The 20,501-nt window shown below is 46.9% G+C and overlaps 1 protein-coding gene across 2 annotated transcripts in view; it reads right to left on the bottom strand.

Annotated features, from left to right (window-relative positions):
* VWF (von Willebrand factor) overlaps positions 1–20,501 on the bottom strand; it is a 137,395-nt gene that overhangs the window by 4,705 nt on the left and 112,189 nt on the right. For both annotated transcript variants that reach the window (XM_077759150.1, XM_077759149.1), the window contains 9 exons: positions 18,630–18,732; positions 18,142–18,216; positions 16,839–16,943; positions 15,382–15,587; positions 12,973–13,122; positions 8,884–8,994; positions 7,793–7,973; positions 7,043–7,083; positions 6,410–6,526 (listed from right to left, as the gene is read on the bottom strand). In XM_077759150.1, the coding sequence (XP_077615276.1) occupies positions 6,410–6,526; positions 7,043–7,083; positions 7,793–7,973; positions 8,884–8,994; positions 12,973–13,122; positions 15,382–15,587; positions 16,839–16,943; positions 18,142–18,216; positions 18,630–18,732 (1,089 nt within the window). The remainder of the gene's footprint in view (positions 1–6,409; positions 6,527–7,042; positions 7,084–7,792; positions 7,974–8,883; positions 8,995–12,972; positions 13,123–15,381; positions 15,588–16,838; positions 16,944–18,141; positions 18,217–18,629; positions 18,733–20,501) is intronic.

Here is a 20,501-nt window from a genome sequence, read left to right as displayed (position 1 = left end):
CTCATATACAAAATGCAACTTGATTTTTGTCTTCTCAAGACTCATATACAAAATGCAACTTGATTTTTGTCCCAAATTTCATCCTTCTCCTGTTCCACCTTACCTTGATAAATGGCTCCATTGCCCAGTTGCTCAAACCAGAAATCAGGGAGTCGTCCTTGACTTCTTTCTTTTTCTCAGCCCCCCACTCATCAATGAATCTTGCCCAAAATGCCTCTCTAATTCACCCTCTGCTTGTCATGACCAGTGCCCCCTGTCATCACCTAGCCTAAGCAACCATCATCTACCACTAGACTCTGGTAACAGGCTTAACTGGTCTTCCTACCCCCATTCTTGCCCCTGTTGGTCTCTATCCATCTGCTAGAATAGCTTTCCCTCTCCTGCTTAAAAATCATCCATGGAGTTGTGGCTCAGTAATGTCAGAGCAGCTTATATCAGACAGGCCCTCTGCAGACTATACATTCTTGACAAAACATTTTGAAACAACTGTTTAAAGGCACTGGATGGCAAAAATAATAACATCTTGTGAATGTATCTCTGATGTAGAAGTAAACTATGTGACAACAATAGCACCAAGCGTAGAGAAGAGAGTACATCATACAAGGAATGTATATTATCAAATCAAGGTAGACTATGGTAAGTCAAGGGTGCGTATTGTAATCTCTAGAGTAACTGCTATTATCTCTAGCAAAATGTTTTCTATCTTCACTTGTGATTTCTTCTTTGATTCATGGATTACTTTGAAGTATTTTATTTAATTTCCTAATACAGGGGGTGGGGTGGGGGCATGTTTCTAAATACCTTTTTGTTACTAATTCCAATCTAACTTAATTGTGGTCTTAGAATATACTCTAAATGATCTCAAAATCTTGACAGTTATTGACCTTTTTATGGCCCAGAATTTGATCCAGATAACTGAAAATTCCAAGTGCACTTAAGAAGGATATGTGCTCTGCAGTTTGGAAATAGAGTGGTCTATTATTTTCAATTAGGCCAAGTGGGTGGATACAGTTTTCCAAATCTTCTATATCATTACCTGATTTTTTCCTACCTATCCTATCAATTGCTGAAAAACCATTAAAATTATGAAATAAGCTTGTAGATAAGCCTATTTCTCCCTCTAGTTCTGTCCATGTTTGCTTCACATATTGGAAACTCTGCTACCAGATACACACACACCTAGGACCCTCATGTCTTCATGATGAATCTACCCTTTTATGATTATGAAAGAATCTTCTTTATTTTTGGTGACATTCCTCATCTAGCCTATTTTGTTTGGTATTATTATATCCATCTCAGCTTTCTTATTCTTAACATTGCCTGGCATATCTTTTTTCATCCTTTTCTTTCCAATCTCTCCATCTCTTTAAATCGGAAGCACATCTTGGAACACCTGGCTGGCCTAGTCGGTGGAGTATGTGACTCTTGATCTGGGGGTCATGAGTTCAAGCCCTATGTTGGGCATAGAGCTTACTTTAAAAAATTATAAGGATAAAGAAATAAAATTGAAGGCACATCTCTATAAACTGTATACTGATTGGGTCTTGCTTTTTTGTCCAAGCCTGAAAATCTCCATGTGTTTTGTTTGGCCTATTTATATTTAATGTAATTATTGATATGGTTGGGTTTATATCTACCATTATGCTATTCATTTTATTTGTTGTCTTCTCTGTTATTTGTTCTATGATTATTCTTTTCTGTATTATTTTGGTTTAATCAAGTTGTTTGTCTAGAGTTTTATTTTCTCTCCCCTATTGGCCTTTTAGTTGCACTTTCTCAATTACTATTTTTAGTGGTTACATTATATTACCAAATCTCATCAAGCTATATACTTGATATCTATGCATTTTGTTGTAGGTAAACTATCCTTATTGAAAAAAATAATGTTGCAAAGAATTTTTAAATAAGACCTTCTATGGCTTCTCATTGCATTTAGAATAAAATCTAATCTTCTTAGCATGTTCTACAAGGCCCTACATGGTTCATTCCTAGTTTTCTGACCTTATCTTCTACCACTATCCCCTTGCTTTTGACAATCTACCCCTGTGTATCTTCTAGGACCGTGAACATGCCAACCTCCTCACCTGGGAGTCTTTGTGTATGCTATTCCCTCTACCTGGAATACTCTTCCCCAAGCTTTGTATGACTAGCTCTTTCTCATCCTCTAGCAATCATTTCAAATATCATTCCTCAGAGAGGATACAACATACAACATACACACACACTCTTCACAACACTTAACACAATCTGAAATTTTCATTTGTTTTCCCTGAGAAGCATGTGAATTCCAAACTCGGTCTATGCTGTGCATCACTGTATCCCAACACCTGGCTCTTAGTAGACCTCCTACACTCACTGAGATGAGTTGAGCTAGGAACTCCTTGACAGTGGCTTTAAGTGACAGTCCTTCTTTATATCTGCATTGGAAAAAGCAGCAGCTTCCAGACAACAGGATTTCACTGTCTTTGCAAAACTGCCCCCATATTTGGGAGTGAACATAGGGCAACCAACTTTCTATCTTGCAAGTAAGAATATTCTCAATAATGTTAATAAAATAAAAATAAAAAAGCTACCATCAGCTGCTTCATCACTGCATCACAATTAAAGTTCTTTTAACGCTACCCACCACTCTAAAAAAAAAAAAAAAGGAAGAACATAATCTCACAACATTTTTAAAGAATAACTTGATTTATATGAGAAACCAACCACAATGTCATTCTTTTTCAGTCTTTTTCTCATTCTGCTGCATTTAGTAATAACCACTTAGAGATTCATTCATTTGGGTCCTGAGGTTTTCCTCATATGATTTTCTAGCCAGTCAGTTTGGAGCCCTCAGACAGAAAACATGGGCTTCTCTGCATTGCTCCCTTGTGCAATGCACATGGGCTGAATGCCCCGATCAGCAGGCAAGGTTAGGAGTTGGTAAGCCTGCTCAGAATGAATTTAAACAATTTGCTGCTCATAAACCAAGCTTATGAACTCAGTGTGTCATCAGGGAGCAAGCTGTGCAGAAAGCCAGTGAGTACAGAGCTCAGCACAACATCAGGGCTACTGGGCCAGGCCACACAGTCTTCCACACTAGGAAAGACACCGCTGGAGTTTGAGGCCATCAGGTTGTCTTTCACTGGTGGGCTTCAAACTGTGTTTTCAGAAATGTACAATTCCTGGAAGGTGCAGGACCAAGGTAAAGGAACAAGAAGAAAGGACAGAATAAACAGCACGAGTGAGTGTGGGTGGTTGTAGTCAGAAGGTGGGGATTAAACAGGGCTTATATTAGGCAGGATTTTGTGGGAGCACAGATTCGGGTGTTTTTCTTTTCAGTGAGTGTTAGAAGAAGAGACCAGGAAACACACGCTGCTCAGCAGGCCCGAGGAGAGGAAAATGGACAAAATCTTTACAGCAGAAATGAGTGGGCAGGGGACACAGGGAGGAGGGGACTGCTAAGTGAAGGGACAGGGCGGTGGAGACGAAACCCACACACCAGAGAGGCAGAGAGCACAATCGAACCAAGAATGGGAAAAAACAGAGGGTGTTATGGGAGGGCAAAGAACAGGAAGAAAAGGAGGAGAGAGTGGAAGGTAACAGGAGGGGGCAATGATTTTGGAGTTGGGAACAAGGGAGGGGGGAGCACAGGGAGCTTGACAGGAGCCACTTACACGAGTAAACAAGGAAACAGATGCGCTGCATGTCCCCTGCCCTGGAAGGCAGAATAGAGCTGCACAGTAAGAGGGCTTGTCCAAACAAGGCTTCCTGGCCCCACCAGGCAGGGCTGTGTGTTCCAGAGGCAGACACATGCCATGCACGCGCACATGCACACACACATGGGGCAGGGCAGTGCTGAATGGGCTTTCCCCAGAACATCCAATCAGAAGCAACCACTTCCTCTGCCTGCCAGCCAAGTTCCCACCAGCCAGAGTCTACTTGTGTAGGTCTGAGCCGCCAGGAGTCCTGCCTCTGTCCAGTCATGCCCCTAACACTGCACTGCCTGTGTCCCATAGCCTTTTCCATAAATTTCATTGGCTGCTCAAAGCCTTCTAGTCTTAATTCTTACTTCTATCTGCCAGTCTGGTCCCCATTCCCCTCCCTGGAAGGTCCTCTATTCTACATTCAACTTAGTGCCCACGGTCAGTTCATGGTCACACCCCTCCAGCTGCCTTCTCACAGTTCCATGTCAGGGTGACCTCTCTTCCTCATGCTTTCCTCAAGTTTTCACCTGTCTAGTTTCATATCTACTACCTGCCAGCACAAATCATCTTCTGCGGGTCTCCTTAAGGTATGAGCACCACCTTCCCCAGGAGGAAATGGACTCAAATCTCCAGTGAAACTAACACCTGAGTCTGATGTAGGCAGTTCAAGCACACCTACCTAAACTTTATTAAGCACAGCTCCTCACCCTAAGGAGACCTCTCTGACCTTCATGGCAGAGGCGTGTGGCAAGATCAGTTAAGAATCTTGAGCTAGAATGGAGTCAACTGGAGCAGTTTTCAGCAAAAGTTGAGAGATACATAGAAGGAGGAAAAATCTAGGATTTCTCAAGAGGGAGGAAGTGGGTACACTGCCATGGAGGATAGGAGGAAGAGTACCAAAAGAGGCCATAGATTTTAAAATACTGAAACCTATGACCCAGCAGTGGCACTGCTAGGAATTTACTCAAGGGACACAGGAGTGCTGATGCATAGAGGCACATGTACCCCAATGTTCATAGCAGCAATAGCCAAAACATGGAAAGAGCCTAAGTGTCCATCAACTGACAAATGGATCAAGAAGATGTGGCTTATCTATATGATGGAATACTACATGGCAATGAGAAAGAATGAAATCTGGCCATGTGTAGCAACATGGATGGAACTTGAGGGTGTTATGCTGAGCGAAATAAGTCAGGCAGAGAAGGACAAATATCATATATTTGCACACATAGGTGCATTAGGAGGATCTTAACGGAGAACCGTGGGGGAGAAGAAGGGANGGGGTGATGGTCATGGGGGAGGGCACTTGTGGGGATGAGCACTGGGTGTTATACAGAAACCAACTTGACAATAAACTATTTAAGAAAAATAATAATAAAATAAAATAAAAATACTGAAACCTATGTATCTAGACTAGATTGATTCTACTGCTGGATTTCTACGGATGTAGAGGAGCTTACTGTGCCCCATTCTGACCACTAGAGGGCGCTAGTATGGAGTTAGCAGCTCACCCTCCAGGAAGCCCTGCTTCAAGACAGCGCTGGTGCAGACCTCTTGCTGCGCTGATTTATAGTTCAGTGGACGTCCAAGGTGAAAGAGATGCCACAAACTCCATGCAGCATTATTTAGTTCCCTATTAATCCTAGTTTGTATTCCAGGGGAGCTGTTACACGTATATACATGCACCACCCAAAATCCTAGCAAAGCAACTGGGATTTAACAACAGCAACAAAAAGCAAAACCACGTGCCTTGTTGGCTTCATCTTAATTGAGGCCGGAATGGTCTCTTTATTATCATTCAGAAATAGCTGTGTCTCCTATAGGCCCATTTCACTCCACATAGATTTTATTAAGCCCCTACTTAGAGCATGACTGTGCCAAGGGCCATGAAGAACAGTTCTACAGATGGAGAACAGCCTATAAAGGACCTGCTCCCTTCCTCTGGCTGGTCACACTCCTCCTTGCCAGAAGGACTCCTCCCCGGCCCCACCCCAGAGCCCGCCTGCTCCCTTGCCCAGCTGAGGGGGGACGTCTTCCACTTGCGCTGCCTGAAAGAACTATTAACTATATTCTGTGCCTCTGGCTCTTAAGTTCATCTAACTGATTGTGTTCTCAAAGCAGGAGCCCTCAGCACAGATGGCAGCTTGAGGAAGAAGCATTAAGTCTAGATCTGTGACGTAGGGCCGGGTCACAGTGAAGACAGGGAAATGCTCGTTTTCATCTGGCTCACTAGAAATGATGATTCGACTTCTCAGAATCCACCCTCAGCGGGGATTTAGAGCGAACACAGTCACTGTGACCTGGCAGAAACAGGTGAAATATGTGCAGCCACCTCAACACCCAATAATGAAAGCATTGGATGAGGTACATCCGTTCCAAGGAAAACTGTATAGAATTTTTCATTTAGTGTCTGATAACTACTTGTTAAATAATTTTTCATGTTTTCAAAGAATGCAATGATGCTTCTTGAAATGTTGTGTAAAAAAATAATAAAGAACTGTAAAGATGGCATCATAAGCCTTGCAAATTTGTTTGTTTACATTTATAAAACTACTCTCTTTGCAAGCTGAGGTTTTACAAAACTAGACTCTTCATTACAGTTGTCAAATATTGTCCATGATAAGAAAATAACAAGAGCTTTATATATAGACACCAGTGAGGTCCCGTTGCTTGGGTCCCACAAATATGCAGGCCATCCCCTGGGTCCCTGACCACCTTCTTACCAGGGGACAGGCCTCACAGGTGGTCTTCCTGCACTCCAGCTTGAATCCAGAGACAGGCCCCACCTGGATGGTGCAGTGGCAGGTGGTGCACACATCAATCATCAGGCTTTTCCCGGGCTGAAACCAGAGACCCCAGGATCAGGCCCCTAGCATACTAACCCCCCAACCCTCCCACTCACCTCAGTTGTCTGCCTTAGGAGAGGGGGCCCAGCTGCCCACAGCCAAGAGGAGCTGTCACCCTGATGCTCCTCCTGTGTCCAGGGCCCCACTCCCTTCCTGCCCTCCCACCCCCAAGTATGGCGATGGTAAGTTAGAGCTTTTATGCCAGAAAGGGAGCCTGAGCAGTGAGAGAGGGAGAAGGATTGAAACGTGTGTGATGCCATCAGAGTGCTTCTCTGCACACAGAAGAGGTGCTCAGGCGCCCGAATGGGGGCTGGAAGGTGAGGCCCTACAGAGTTATCAAGATGGCAGGAGCCTGGGCACCAGGATGCCCCAAAAGCCCGGGAGGCAACGGAAAGTGGGGGATAGGGCTCCCTGCTTCCTTTTATTTCCACTTCAAATGACTGAGCTGCCCATCCTTCCCACAGCACCCCCATCCCTCCCCCACAACTCGCCCTGGAGAAGAAGGCTCACCCCAATGATGGTGCCATTGAGCATGCAGGCCTCCAGGGGTTCTGGGGGAGAGAGAAAAGTGCAGGGTTGATCCCCTCAGAGTCTTCTCCTCCCCATCTGGGCCCCTCTCCTACATCTGCAGGCTGTCTCCCCACCCCACCCCACCCCAGGCATCCCAGGGTCCCACAGTGGCCTCACTCCTCCCAGGCCTGCAGAAGAAGGGCAGGCTGCCTATGTCTTACCACCCAGCCCACAGTAAAAAGATCCTCCTCCCCCCCCCCCCAACCCTTTTTAAATGGTTCACACTTAAAAAGCGAGTGGGAGGGCACTTGGGCTTCTGAAAGAATGAAATTCTACTCTGGAAACTTTAAGTCCCAAGACCAAATCACACAAAGAATTCAGAGCAGGTGGTGGAGAGAGTTGCTATTTTGTTTGTGGGTGGAGTTGCGGGTGGGAAGTCAGAATACCTTTCCCCAGCAGAGACGGTACAGGGAATGCTTGAGAAGCCTGGGGTTAGGGAACTCCACCACTCACTAATGCACATGGGCACACAGATGGATGTGGAGGGTCTAAAGCTACCACTGAGCACAGTGATTGACCTTCAGGAAACTGTAATGTTTCTCTCATCTTATTTGCTTTCCCACAAAAGCACTAGGAACAGATAGGAGGAGTTTGATCTTGACCATTTCCCTGAGTTGCTGAAAAGGCAAAGAATTCAGGAGCCCTTAGTGTAAAGAGAAGCTTGAAGGGGCCCCTGGACGCACGCCTTACCGCAGTGACAGGTGGAGCAACACTCTGAGGTCTTACAACTCAGCTGGAAGCCCACAGGGCAGGCAGGGATGTTCAGTTGGGGGCAGGAGACGTTCCTCTGTTGCACAAAGACCTCTTCCTTCACTCGGACACATTCATTGATGAGGCAGGGGTTGTCAGGAGAGACCCAATGAGAGCCAACCTGTGGTTAGAGCATTAGAGTCGAGCGAGGTTGGGTTGAGGGCCCTGTGGGGTGTGCTGTTCTCTCAGGGAGCAGATCTGGGCTCTGGAGGTGAGCCCCAGCTTAATATATAAATCCCACCTACAGGGTAAGGCCCACAGAGGGAATTAATGGGGCTCATCCCAAGTCTCTCGATAAGTCTAGGTCAAAGTCACCCTAAGATCCTAGCTCAGAGCCATGTGTTCTACAGACACAGTCTTCAGCACCTGAGTGAGCCCCTTAGGGAAGCCTGGGGACACTCCCCTCCACCCCAGGCCTTGGCTGTGAGCTGAGCTCAGGGGCTCTAGGGCACTCTGACCAAGAAGCAGCAGCATGGGTTGACACAGAGATGTGGAAGGGAAACTCCATTCATTCCCTAGCCAGGAGCTACTTCCCACTTACTCCTACAGGGAGAAAGCAAGAGACTAGGGATGCTGGCATCTGGCCCCTACAGCCCAGAAGTCTGTCCCTGGGGCTTTCAGGCCTGTGGATGAGTGACGCCACTCAAGGCAGAACAGAACTTACAGCCTGTGGAGTTTTGGAGCAGTGGTGGACCCACAATAAATGCAGGATGGTGAGGCCATCCTGTATCAACCACTCAGGGGAAGCAGACCTCAGATCCACAGGTAAACAGGAGGACACAGAACTCTTAGGGAAGGAAATGGGCCTCTCCCCAAATGCACCAAATGGGAAGTCTAAGGCAATCATAACTATTCCTAAGGGGCAAAGTAATCCCAGCTGACATCTGGATAATACCACAGCCAGATGCAACTCTCTATGGGGAAACCAAAAGACAGAGAATGCAGCCAAAGCCAGCACTGGACCACAGAATGGACAACCAAGCTGCTAAGGCCCTACCCTGCTTCTTCCCCAGCCTGGGCCCCAGACCTACATTCCTCCAGTGAGACTGGAAGTCCCCCCGCAGTGAACCAATCACCACTTCACAGGCAGATGGCAGACACCTTCCACAGCACTCGCCTTCATGGAGGACATAAGTGAAGCCCTGGAAACAAATAAAGAACAGCGAGTAAGGACAGCCCAGCAGTAAAAACACGGGTGCTCTTATCTACTCCGTATGTACACTGAGCCCTGTGGATTTACAGACTAGCTGGAGTGAACATTTTCATCTCTGTCATCCACCAGCCTCAGGATCATGCCAAGAAGTGGTCAGAAGGCACCAACTACTGAGTCACTTAGCTAGGTCTTATAGCAGCTGAAGAGACATAACCATGCCCTTGGAAAACTTGCAATTTCAAACCAAGATCCAGTCCACAGGAGTATTAAAGACAGCCCAGAATTCACTCAGCAGCAGCCAGCTGGCCTGACCTCTATCATGGCCAACTCTAGGGTCCCTCATTGACTGGGGAGAATGGTCAGGATGCCTGGGATCTGGTCTCCGCTCTAACAGAGAGAACTGCCTGTACAAGAAGAGCACCTTGATCCCAAGAGCTCTCACCAGTAGGCAGAGCTGAGTTTCCCCTGGTCATTGCTTGATATTACCTAGTGGCTTAAGAGGCCCAGTAAGATAAGAAAGTGCACAGATTGACCTTCCCCAGAAAGCCTGCCAGGGAGATGTGGAGGTTCTCCAATCTGGCAAAGCATTGGGAACTTGGACTGAAATCCTCCATTGAAACTCTAAGGCCATATACTAAGAACAAGGGAAAGAGAACCCAGAACCACGCTTCATCTTGGAGCTCTGTCCTTGAGAGACAAGGGACGACTGCAGCTGTCCAGGGTTGGTGCGGACGCCCAGCCCGCTCTGCTCCACAGGCACACGCACGCTGAGCAGGGCCGAGTCAGAAGATGCACACAACGCCGGTGCCTCTCTCTGGGGCAACGCAGGCACTCCAGAGACCTGGCTCAACTTCACACCATCTGCACGGGACCTGCTTACATCCCCACCTGCGTCACAGCAGTGCCCACAGAGCTGTCTCCAGTCTTATCAGCTGGGATTCTAGGCATTTATGGGGCATCTGTGACGTACTAGGCACTCTAGAGGAGCCAACAAATTACGACGATACGATCTAGACACCATCCACTACAAGCAGAATGTACAAAGTGCCGTGAAAGAAACAAAGCCTCACGGGAGCACAGCACACAGTCATTAATCTCTTTAGGGACCTCAAGTCACTCTTGTGTGCCTCCCTCAGAGTGCTGAGTCATCTGGATTTGCATAATCTTCCTGTTTGCTGCTGCCCTCCTCACCTGCAAACAGGGTTATCAGTATGTTGGCTGACTCCCAGACCAGAGGCCTTCTTCTCAAAACCCCACCCACTTCTTGCACCCTGCCACCAAATTCCTGGTTGCCGTCTAAGATTCCCTCCACACCTCCAATGTCCCCATTTCCTGATGTGCAACTGAGGTTCAGCCTATACATCATCTCTACTTCTTTGCCCATACTCCTCTGAATCCTATAGCTTATAGCTGCTCAAAATGTACATCTCACACCCTTCTTACTTTTCTCTAGCCTGTTTGCACTGGTTCCCCAACTAAGAATGAAACTTATTTGGGGCGCTTGGGTGGCTCAGTCGGTTAAGCATCTGACTTCAGTTCCGGTCATGATCTCACAGTTCATGAGCCCTATTTAGCGGGCTCTGCACTGACAGCCTGGAGCCTGCTTTGAATTCTGTGTCTCCCTGCCCCTCTCCCACTCATGCTCTGTCTCTCTGCCCTTCCCCCAGTCATGCTCTGTCTCTCTCACTCAAAAATAAACATTTTTTTAAAAGTATAAAAAAAGAATGGAACTAATTTTTTGAGAAACTTCCATAATGTTTTCCAAAGCGGCTGCACCAGTTAGCATTCCCACCAGCAGTGCAAAAGTTCCCCTTTCCCTGCATCCTCGCCAACATCTGTTGTTTCCTGCGTTGTTAATTTTAGCCATTTGGATAGGTATGAAGTGGTATCTCATTGTGGTTTTGATTTGTATTTCCCTGATGATGAGTGATGTTGAGCATCTTTTCATCTGTCAGTTAGCCATCTGGATGTCTTCTTTGGAAAAATGTCTCTTCCTGTCTTCTGCCCATTTCTTCACTGATTATTTTTTGGGTAGTGGGCACCAAGGAGGACATGCTTTTTGGGATGAGCAATGGATGTCATATGTAAGAGGTAAATCACTGTGTTCTACTCCTGATGCCAAAACTACATTGTATGTTAACTAGAATTTGAATTAAAAAGAAAAAAGAATGGAACTAAGTACATCTAATATCCACCCAATATGAAGACAAATATGTCCCTGAAATTAAATTCCTAATGTATTTAGCAGCCCAATCCTTTCTAAGTTTTCATTTATTTATTTTGAGACAGAAGGAGAGAGAGAGAGAGAGAGAGGGAATGAACCTGACATTGGTCTCAAACTCACAAACCCTGAGATTATGACCTGAGCCAAAATCAAGAGCTGGACACTTGACTGACTGAGCCACCCAGGCTTCCCTAGCAGACCAATCCTTGAGGAACAATTGCTGTAGCTGAAATGGAATGGGAGGCATGGAGCTCTGGTCCCTTGTCTCTTTGCTGGGTCAGACTGGCCCTTGCAATGCTGGTGTTGCCAGTATACCAGCCTAAGAGCAACCTGGGCCAGGAGTCAACACTCCCATGTCTACTGGCTCCAAAGAGCTGTAGAATTATGGGCAACCTCATTCCTTGTGCCAGGCTCCTGCTTCCTGTCCGGCAAGGGGGAAGACAGCCCCACCTCTCTTTCCTTCTGGAGGAGAATCATGAGGATAAATAAAATATAATGCACTGTATTGAGTCCCTCCGAACGCAGTTCCCAAAGCCACAATTAGGCTGATTCTGGAGGTTCTCCCAGTGTCACTGTCCTATAATGTGTCTACACATTGGTGATTTTTCAGACCATGTTTATAATTCGCAGTACAGAAAACATGATCACTGCTGTCCCAATTCAATTTTTAATTCTTCTTGCGGTGGCCTGCCCCTAAGGCTCCTGTGTGTGCTCTGGGGCACCTCTATTCTTGCCCAATTAAGACTGGTCAGACCCTAGAAAAAAGGTAGGAATGGTTGTGCAAAGAGAATTGTGGGTAAAATTCTAGTTTAGTGCCATTATCATTATCATCATCATCATTATTATTCCTTCAGTATTATCAGGAGATGATGATGATATAAGAGCAGTAACCAGGGCAGACAAGTACACACATCTTGTGCTTATCTTCAGGACAACAGTGAAGCTAATGCTCTTGGTTTTGAAGCAGGTGGTATAATGATAGAAGGGAGGGCCCAAATGTGAATCCTGAAGTGGGAGAGTTTACTCAGTCCGTCTGCCTCTACCTGCCTCACTGGTCCTGAGGAGGAGCAGAGTTGCGAGGCGCCCTTGGGATAGGATGATGCGGTGGTATCCAGGTGTGTCCACTGGGAATGCTAAGTTTTGGAAACCCATCGGTCTCCATCTCCTCCCACAGGCCATGGAAGGGGATGGAAACAACTTGCTACTAGGTAAGTGAGTGCTGCTTAGAGGTCATTTTAGTAAAACCAGCACCCAATATATTTTGTGTATCAGCAGGGGGTTTTGATTGCAAAGAACAGAAGCCACTCAAGCTAGCTAAAATAAAAAGTGGGTTTATGGAAAAGACACGGAATCTCCCAGAGTCCCACTCCATTTGCCCCAAGAGCCCCCATCTCTGCTTCTCTTTGCCCATCTGTTCCAGATCCTCATTGCAGGCAGGCTGCCTCTGGGAGGAAGTTCTGCTTTCTCATAAATTTTGATTGCACGTGTCTTTATTGAGTCTGGCTGCAGCTCACCTTGCCTTTGCAGGTCCGGGGTCCATCCCTGTCCAATCTGACTTATTGAGTCTTTGTTTTCCATAGATTAACTTCTCAAAAAGAAAATTAATGGGCTCAGCTCAGCCTATGAATTGGGTCCTCTGTCCAGTTACTAAAGGGGCTTTCTTGCTTCTTCCTGGGATCCCCCCTCCCTCACCTCCCCCCTCCCATTGCTGCTGGCAACGTCCAGCCCCTCTGCACCCCTTACCGACCGGCAGTTGTCCTCACAGGGCTTCTGGGAGCACTGGGCCACGCGCAGCCCCATCACAGCATCCTCCATGTCGGTGCAGGTGCACACATCACAGCCCTCCTCCCAGAACTGGCCCACAGGGTAGATGGTGCCTCGGTGGACACACACCTGCAGACACAAAGCTTCTGTGAGCGAGCTCATTCTGTTTATTTAAACAAGAGTTTAGTGAGCACCTGCTATGCATTGGAAGGTGCTGTAGGTGCTGAAAACAGCAATATATAAAACCAACATGGTCTCTGCCCACCCAGATGGATGTTTATCAAGTAGGTTCTGCCCTCTTCTCTTCCCTGCCCACCAGCCTTAGAAAGCCATGGCTGGTATACCCTGGGAGGGACCCCTGGTGGGTCCGTCTCGGACCACAGTCTCAGAAATAACTCACTGGCTGCCTTAATCCAGTTTCATCACTGCATTAACTGCATTTAACTCCCTCCCACGTCATGCAGAAAAGTATTCCCTATTCCTCAGACCCAGTAAAGTTCTTGGACTTAGCAACCATCTTCACACAGCCCTCTGTCCCCATTAGGAGTGGGCTGGAGGCCAGTGGGGGCTATGAATGGGTGTTCCCCTGAGGCCTGACCATAACAAGGAACATAACAAAGGAAAGACTCTGAGGCACAGAGAATGGGGATACGTTTGAGAGATGAGGGATCCTGCTCTCAAGAACTACAGAAAGGACGTGGCAAATGAAATTACAAAAGTAGATTGGGATCAGAATACGTAAAGCCTGGGATATACATAGTACACAGTACTCTGACTTTACTCGGTAGGAATGAGGAGCTAAAGAAGCTGTTTGATCAGGACGCTTAAAGACAGTTTTGACATTAATCCCAAGTCTTCCCTCTGAAGTCATGAACAGGTCTCCACCCTCATTTCACACCATAGCAGTACAAGTATTTATAAGCCATTATCCTTTTTACCTGACCCATCTTTCAGCTTCTGTATAATTAACTTACTGAATGGAACCCCTTGTTCTTCTATTAAGAAGCCTCCTAGAAAATGTTACCACCCAGAAACTCACTTCCAGGAATCTATCACAAAGATGCAATGCCCAAAATACAAATGATAGGTGCTCAAGGCTATTTGTTACAGCATTATTAGTAACTATGTTACTATGCCATGGTATGTTTCATATAACAAAATAGCAAATCAAAAAGGAAGTAAAAGCAATCTCTAAAAATGGAAAACACACTGAAATATCTGATTAACTAGATATTTCCACTAGCACTGGGAAAATCACGCAAGGAACATAATTATTTCAAACAACTTTAAAGCCCAGCCCAGCCCTGATGGGCTATATTCCTATGATAAAGAACTTGTTAGCGATTATATTGGCCTCATTATTTTTGAGACTATTATAGGTATATTTTAATAGAAAGCAAATAAGTAATTATGTCAATTATCTTAGGAAACCAGTATTTGCATCTTAGAAAGTGGCACAAGTATAAATCAAAGAAATTAAGTAAAACCTTATAATAGAATTGGAATCCGAAGTATCACTATGAACGTGTGAGTTTCATCCTCTTTAAAAATACATTTCTAAGCTCTATTCACCAAAAGAGTCTGGAGGCAATGAGAGCCCGCAGGCAGTAAGCATCCAGGGAAAGATAACCGAGGCCTCTCTGTGGCATTCATTCTGGGACTCACCCTGAATAATTCAGCCAAAGCAACTGTGCCTTGGTCTCCCTGTGGCAATTCTGGCTCATGATAGCTCATCTTGGTGGATCTCTCCTCCATAAAACTTCCATTTGCATTTAATATCTGTATCATCCCTTGACATTTTATTGTATTCTGTTTATAGACTATTGTCTTCTGTACACCAGCAAGATCATAAGAGGTCGTAAGAGAATCTTACATTTTTCCCATATCACCTAAAAAAGCACCAGATCTGCTAGAACATAGTTGTTGCCTGGTAAATATTGGATAGTACAGATGGATGGGTGGATGGGTGGATGGAAGGAAGGAAGGAAGGAAGGAAGGAAGGAAGGAAGGAAGGAAGGAAGGAAGACTGATGGATGGTTGCATGAATGGATAGCAATTAACAAATAAGTAAACTATTACCTAGTCCCTAAAAAATTCATGCAATCATATTATTTCCTTAGCTAACCTACAAAATAAGCTCTTTAAAGGTAGGGACCACGACCTATACCTTGCTTGTAATCTTAGCACCTCGTCATGCTTAGAACATAGTAGGTTCTCTATAAATATCTCCCGAACTAATTAAATGTCCATTTAGACTGTAATGCAATGCCGGCAGCTCCCCCACTATTAAAGTACTCAGTCTGGGCAGGAAGAGAGGCTCAGGTAGGCAAATATTTCTAAGGAACAAATGTCTGGCCGTCTTCCCAGCCAGAACTCAGCGGCCCCTACCTTGTCAGGGAAGCAGGTTGTCGTGGTGCAGCCACAGTCATTGGTGGCCGTGGAGGCCAGGTACCCCAGTGGGCAGCTCACTGTGGAGTTGACGCAGCTGCAAGCACACTCATACTCATCACAGCACTGAGTCTTCCGAAGGGTCGGCGTCCGATGCGGGGGGCAGGAGGGCGGGGACTCCCTTCTGCACTCGTCCTTCCTGCAGGCTGAGTGACGGGCATGAGGTGAGGCTCCAGTCCCACACTGGGCAGTACATTCAGCCAGGGCTCCTAAGTATTCAAGCTATGATAGAAGATGCCAGGGAACTCCAGAACCAGAATATTAAGTCAGAAACAAAATCCCAGCCCAGGGGCTGGGGGATGTTCAATCATACCAAAAAGCAGTTAGTCTACCGAAAAAATAAGAACATTAATCAAAAGGAGAAATGTGAAGCTAGGAATTCTAATGGAGGAGAAATAAAGGCTGCTTGGTCTCTCCTCTATAGAAAAATAGGGTCCCTCCAGTTTTGATTCTCAGAGACAGCAGACATTGGATCTCTAAGACCCAGACAGGCCTGGTAAGCATTCTTTTTTTTTTTTTTTTTAATGTTTATTTATTTATTTGGGGGAGGGCAGAGAGAGAGGGAGAAAGAATCCCAAGAAGGTTTCATGCTGTCAGTATAGAGCCTGATGCGGGGCTTGATCTCACAAACGATGAGATCATGACCTTAGCCAAAATCAAGAGTCAGACACTTAACCAATTGAGCCACCTGGGCCCTCCAACATTCTTATGTGCTGATAGCTTATATGACCCTATCCCCACCTCAGTACCTAAAACAACACCCTGCAGTTTTGCGTCCTCCAACAATGTTGAACAAAAGAAAGCTAGCAATCCCAAATCCACAGTGTCATTTTACAAATGCCAATCCCATCCATGTGTCCTTTGCTTCTTTCCAACTTCCTCCAAATAGAATGAGGTTTCTTCTCTCTCTCCAGATCTTACACCAGGAACTCAAGTGAGATTCTGAATCAAGGGGACAGGAACTCCACTTGACACAAAGTGGATATTCTCACAGGCTAAATGGGGAATTCTGTTCCTTGACATGTCTTGGTTTAGTCCAACTCTATGGATACATATATGGAAGGGGGGAGGTATAAATTTGTTTGGAAATAAGATCCAGTGGTGAGAACAAACCCCTCAGTGGTGTCTGGGAGAATGGGAATGAGTAAAGACTGAATCTGGAGGCTTCTCCATCCACCCATCTTAATGCAGCCCAAGAGGGAGGTGCTTGTTGCTGCACCCACATCCGGTTCACCTGCAGCAGCACATGGCTGGGTATACTGAATCCAGGTGTGACCTTAACCCCTCTGTTCCAGATGCACCTGAAGCCCAGACTCCATGAACTGCAGTACGGGACACCTTCCCTTGGCCAGAGGAGAGCAGCCGCACCACCCCCTCCTTATCTGCAGAGGCTTTACCGCAGGTGAAGTTGGGTCTGCACTCGCCGGGATTGGTCAGGGTCATCTGGAGGCCACCTTCACAGGGAGGCACCGGGGGCACGTCACAGCTTGACAGGTCACACACTGAGGCCAGGAAAGAGAGACACCCACTCAGAAGTCAGCAAGGTCACTCACTATTGTGAGTGGCACCTGACATTTCTATTCCTACAGACTTCTACTGCTTCAGGCACAGGAGGAGGAGGAAGTGGTGAGGGAGAGGGAGAGATAGAGAAGGGGGGAAGCAATAAGATAGATAGAGAGAGATAGAGAGATAGATCTAGAGTCATATGATAAGCTCATGTTGATTTCTCTTGTCACTGCTGGAACTTCCAGATCTCAGCTAAGCCCTGTCAAACTCTCTGGGCCTCAGTCTTATCTTCTGCAAGGTGGGAAGTCTACTTTCCGGGGTCAGTCTCTAGATATCAGGAAATAGCAAAGGCAGAGTATCTGGCACATCATAGAAGCTTAATAACATCCATAAAATGAGAGGCGTGAATTAAATGAGGCCCCAGTTCTCTCTCCTATTAACATTCTAAGACCTATTTTATGACACAAATTTTTCTCCAGCCACATCTCCCTCCACATAGGACTTCTATTTATGCCTGATGAATTTCATAAGCATAAATAAATGTCTCAGGTTATTTCATTCTTTTTTAGATCCCTGGGCTGTCCCTTGATCTATCTGCTCTCCCTCAAAGATTTGCATCACTGCACATTTGACACGCCTGTGCTTTATGTCTTCATCCGTACAATTAATAAACACGTTGGACGGGACAGCGACAGGGCACTGGAGATTTCCTGTCATGTTAACCATAATTCCATCAGCTCCTGATTCGTTTCATTACACTATTTATTCAGCCCATTACTCACCATGCAGTTTTCAAGCCTATAATGAAACCTTTGATGAATAACTTGCTGAAGTCAAGGTGCCCTGTGTGTGGCCTTCTCTGTCTAGTATCCTCAGAATGTTATTAAAAGGCAAATGGGTTACTATGGCATGATTTTTTCTTCAGTAAATCTCTGCACCGCACCCTGCCAGTGATTACTTTTTTTTTTTTAATGCTTTCAAACCTTATATTTAATAATTCACTGCAGAATTTTCCTGGAAAGCCACATTCCAGAGGTTACTCTGGCCATTTTTTGGAAAATCCAGTCACCCCTTATCCACTTCCTTTTGAGTACCCTGTGCCTGAGCGCACACATGCCTTTCAGCACCTGGAGGGGTGGGGGAGGGGGTCCCCTGGGGCCGGGGCCAGGGTCTGGGCCCTGGAGAAGCACATACCACACTCATACTCCGGGCAGCACTGCTCTGGGCTCTGGCGAAGGCGGGCCACTTCACAGGGGCCACATGTGGGAGCTGAGGAAGAATGCCACAGAAGTCAGAGAAACCAATAATGCTGCAGCCTGCAGCCTTCATAATGTCACAGACTCTCGTCCACTGAAAACCAGCACAGGCCCCACATGGGAGGCCCACCAGGAATCAGGCCGAGGGGCCCTGGGTCTCCCCAGGGTGTCCTGGCGGCCCCCTCAAATGTGCCTTCCAGGAGACTCTACATCTGACGGCGAAGGTGGAGACAGGGGGACAGGGTTAACCTCTGAGGATATCTATTCCAGGTCCAGAAAAGGGGACCCTGAGGTCAGTGAGGTAAAGAAGTGTGGGGCAGGGGGAGGGAATGGACGTTTGTATCTGGCCCATCAGGTTTGCAGATGGGGGTCTAGGGCCAAGGGAGTCCTTGTTTCTCCAGATGCAGCAGGGAGTGGGGAGCTCACCTCTGGCGGTGGGGCAGGGCTGCGTCGTACAGTTGATCTTCCGCCCGCTGAGGCACACGCAGATCTGGCAGGGCTGGTGAGCCGGGACCCAGGTGTCCAGGAACTGAAGGAAAACACGGTTCAGAGAGGGCCCAGGACCCTGGGGGCACAAAGCCTCGGAGGCCATGGAAGTCAGTCCCCCCACGTCTGGCTCTGGCTCCCCTCGGAGGGCAGTGACCAAGCGGGGCCTCCACAGGCTGAAAGGCAGTGTGAGGCTCCGAGACGAGAAGAGCTGGAGAAGCATCAGGGGCACCAGGAGAGGCGGTCCCTACCACCACATAAACTCAGGGGATGACAAACCACAGCCTGCAGAAAGCCCTCCAGGATGGCCGTCTCTGGTGGCCGTGCTAAAACTAAGCAAGGCGAGAGGATGAGGGTTCCCGCACCACACGGCTAGCCATCACCCAAGCCAGAGCTGGGGTGTAGCTGGAGAAACAGATTCTGTTTACTCATGGAGTTGACAAGACATGGACGGGGCAGGAAGAGTGGAGGGGAGGACAGCAAGACTCTGAGACTCATCACACTGTTGGTACTGGGAGTGGTGGAGACCAGGGGGCAGCCTCTCAGAGGAGGGTTCCCACCGCTGGTGAGGCAGCTTTCCCAGAGTTGCAGGCAGCCCCACTGCAGAGGTTCGTCAGGTCAGGGAGACCTGAACTCCCATGTGGGCTTCACTTCCCAGGCCGGTTTACCCGCCCGAGAAAGGAGACCACTGAGGCCTCCACACAGGACAGCTGCCGGCAGTGCAGACTGACCAGCAGGGGTGGGGAGCAGACTACAGAGCCAGGACCAGGCAGCCCTCTACACTCAGCCAGTGAGTCAAATTCAGAGTTTAAATTAGATCCACCTTCAGTTATCCGCCCCTGAATCAACACATTCTTATTCAGTAGCTCAAAGACCTCTAACAAGTTCCCAGGTCAAGAAGGTCTTAATTATTCCATCTGCTTCCATGGTCAGCAACCAGTCAGCTGAGAAGAAGGAAGATCAGAAGTCTTCAAGGAAAACACCCTTCCCCAAAGCTGCTGGTCCTCCTCCAGGAATAAGCCCTCTGACCTGTGCCCCTTGACACCTTGCCCCTCACTCAATAAATAATAGCAGCCAATGTCTGAAGAGCATATGCTGTGTACCATGGTTTTGTGTGCTTTATATAAATGACTCATTTACTTTTTTTAATGTTTTTATTTATTTTTGAGAGACAGAGGCAGCACAAATGGGGGAGGGGCAGAGAAAGAGGGAGAGACACAGAATCCAAAGCAGGCTCCAGGCTCTGAGATGTCAGTACAGAGCTGGACCCGGGGCTCAAACTCATGAACCATGAGATCATGACCTGAGCTGAACTCACTTAACTGACTGAGCATGCAGGTGCCCCCATAAATGACTCATTTAATTGTCACTGCAGCCCTCTAGTGAGGAGAGTTTTACTATCCCCACTTGTCAAAGGAAAAAGCTGGCACCTGCTTAAGGTCACACCATCACAGCTGCAAGTCAGATTTGAACCCAAAATCTATCTTTTGAACATGGTGCTCTACTGCTTCCCAGCGATAACTAGTGTTCAATATGTCCAAGATATATTTCTAAGAACTTGATGTTTACTCACTTTATGTTCCTGACAATACCACTATCAGGTAAGTACTGTCATTATCTACACTTACAAATGATGAAATGGAGACACAGACAAGGAACCTGACCAGGTGCCACATCCCAGGATTTGAACCTGGCATTCTGGCCCCAGACACCACGTGCTCTCTGTACTAATTATGGCTGCCTCTCTTATTGGTAATCACAGTGCCTGCCATGGGCAGATCACACTGCCGGTGGCCGTAGAAGTGGCAGGGG

The sequence above is a fragment of the Crocuta crocuta genome, unplaced genomic scaffold (assembly GCF_008692635.1).
Source record: "Crocuta crocuta isolate KB4526 unplaced genomic scaffold, BGI_CrCroc_1.0 scaffold72, whole genome shotgun sequence".
NCBI lineage: Eukaryota > Metazoa > Chordata > Mammalia > Carnivora > Hyaenidae > Crocuta > Crocuta crocuta.
Note: the sequence above shows the minus strand (reverse complement) of the source record. Positions and strands in the feature narration are given on the sequence as shown.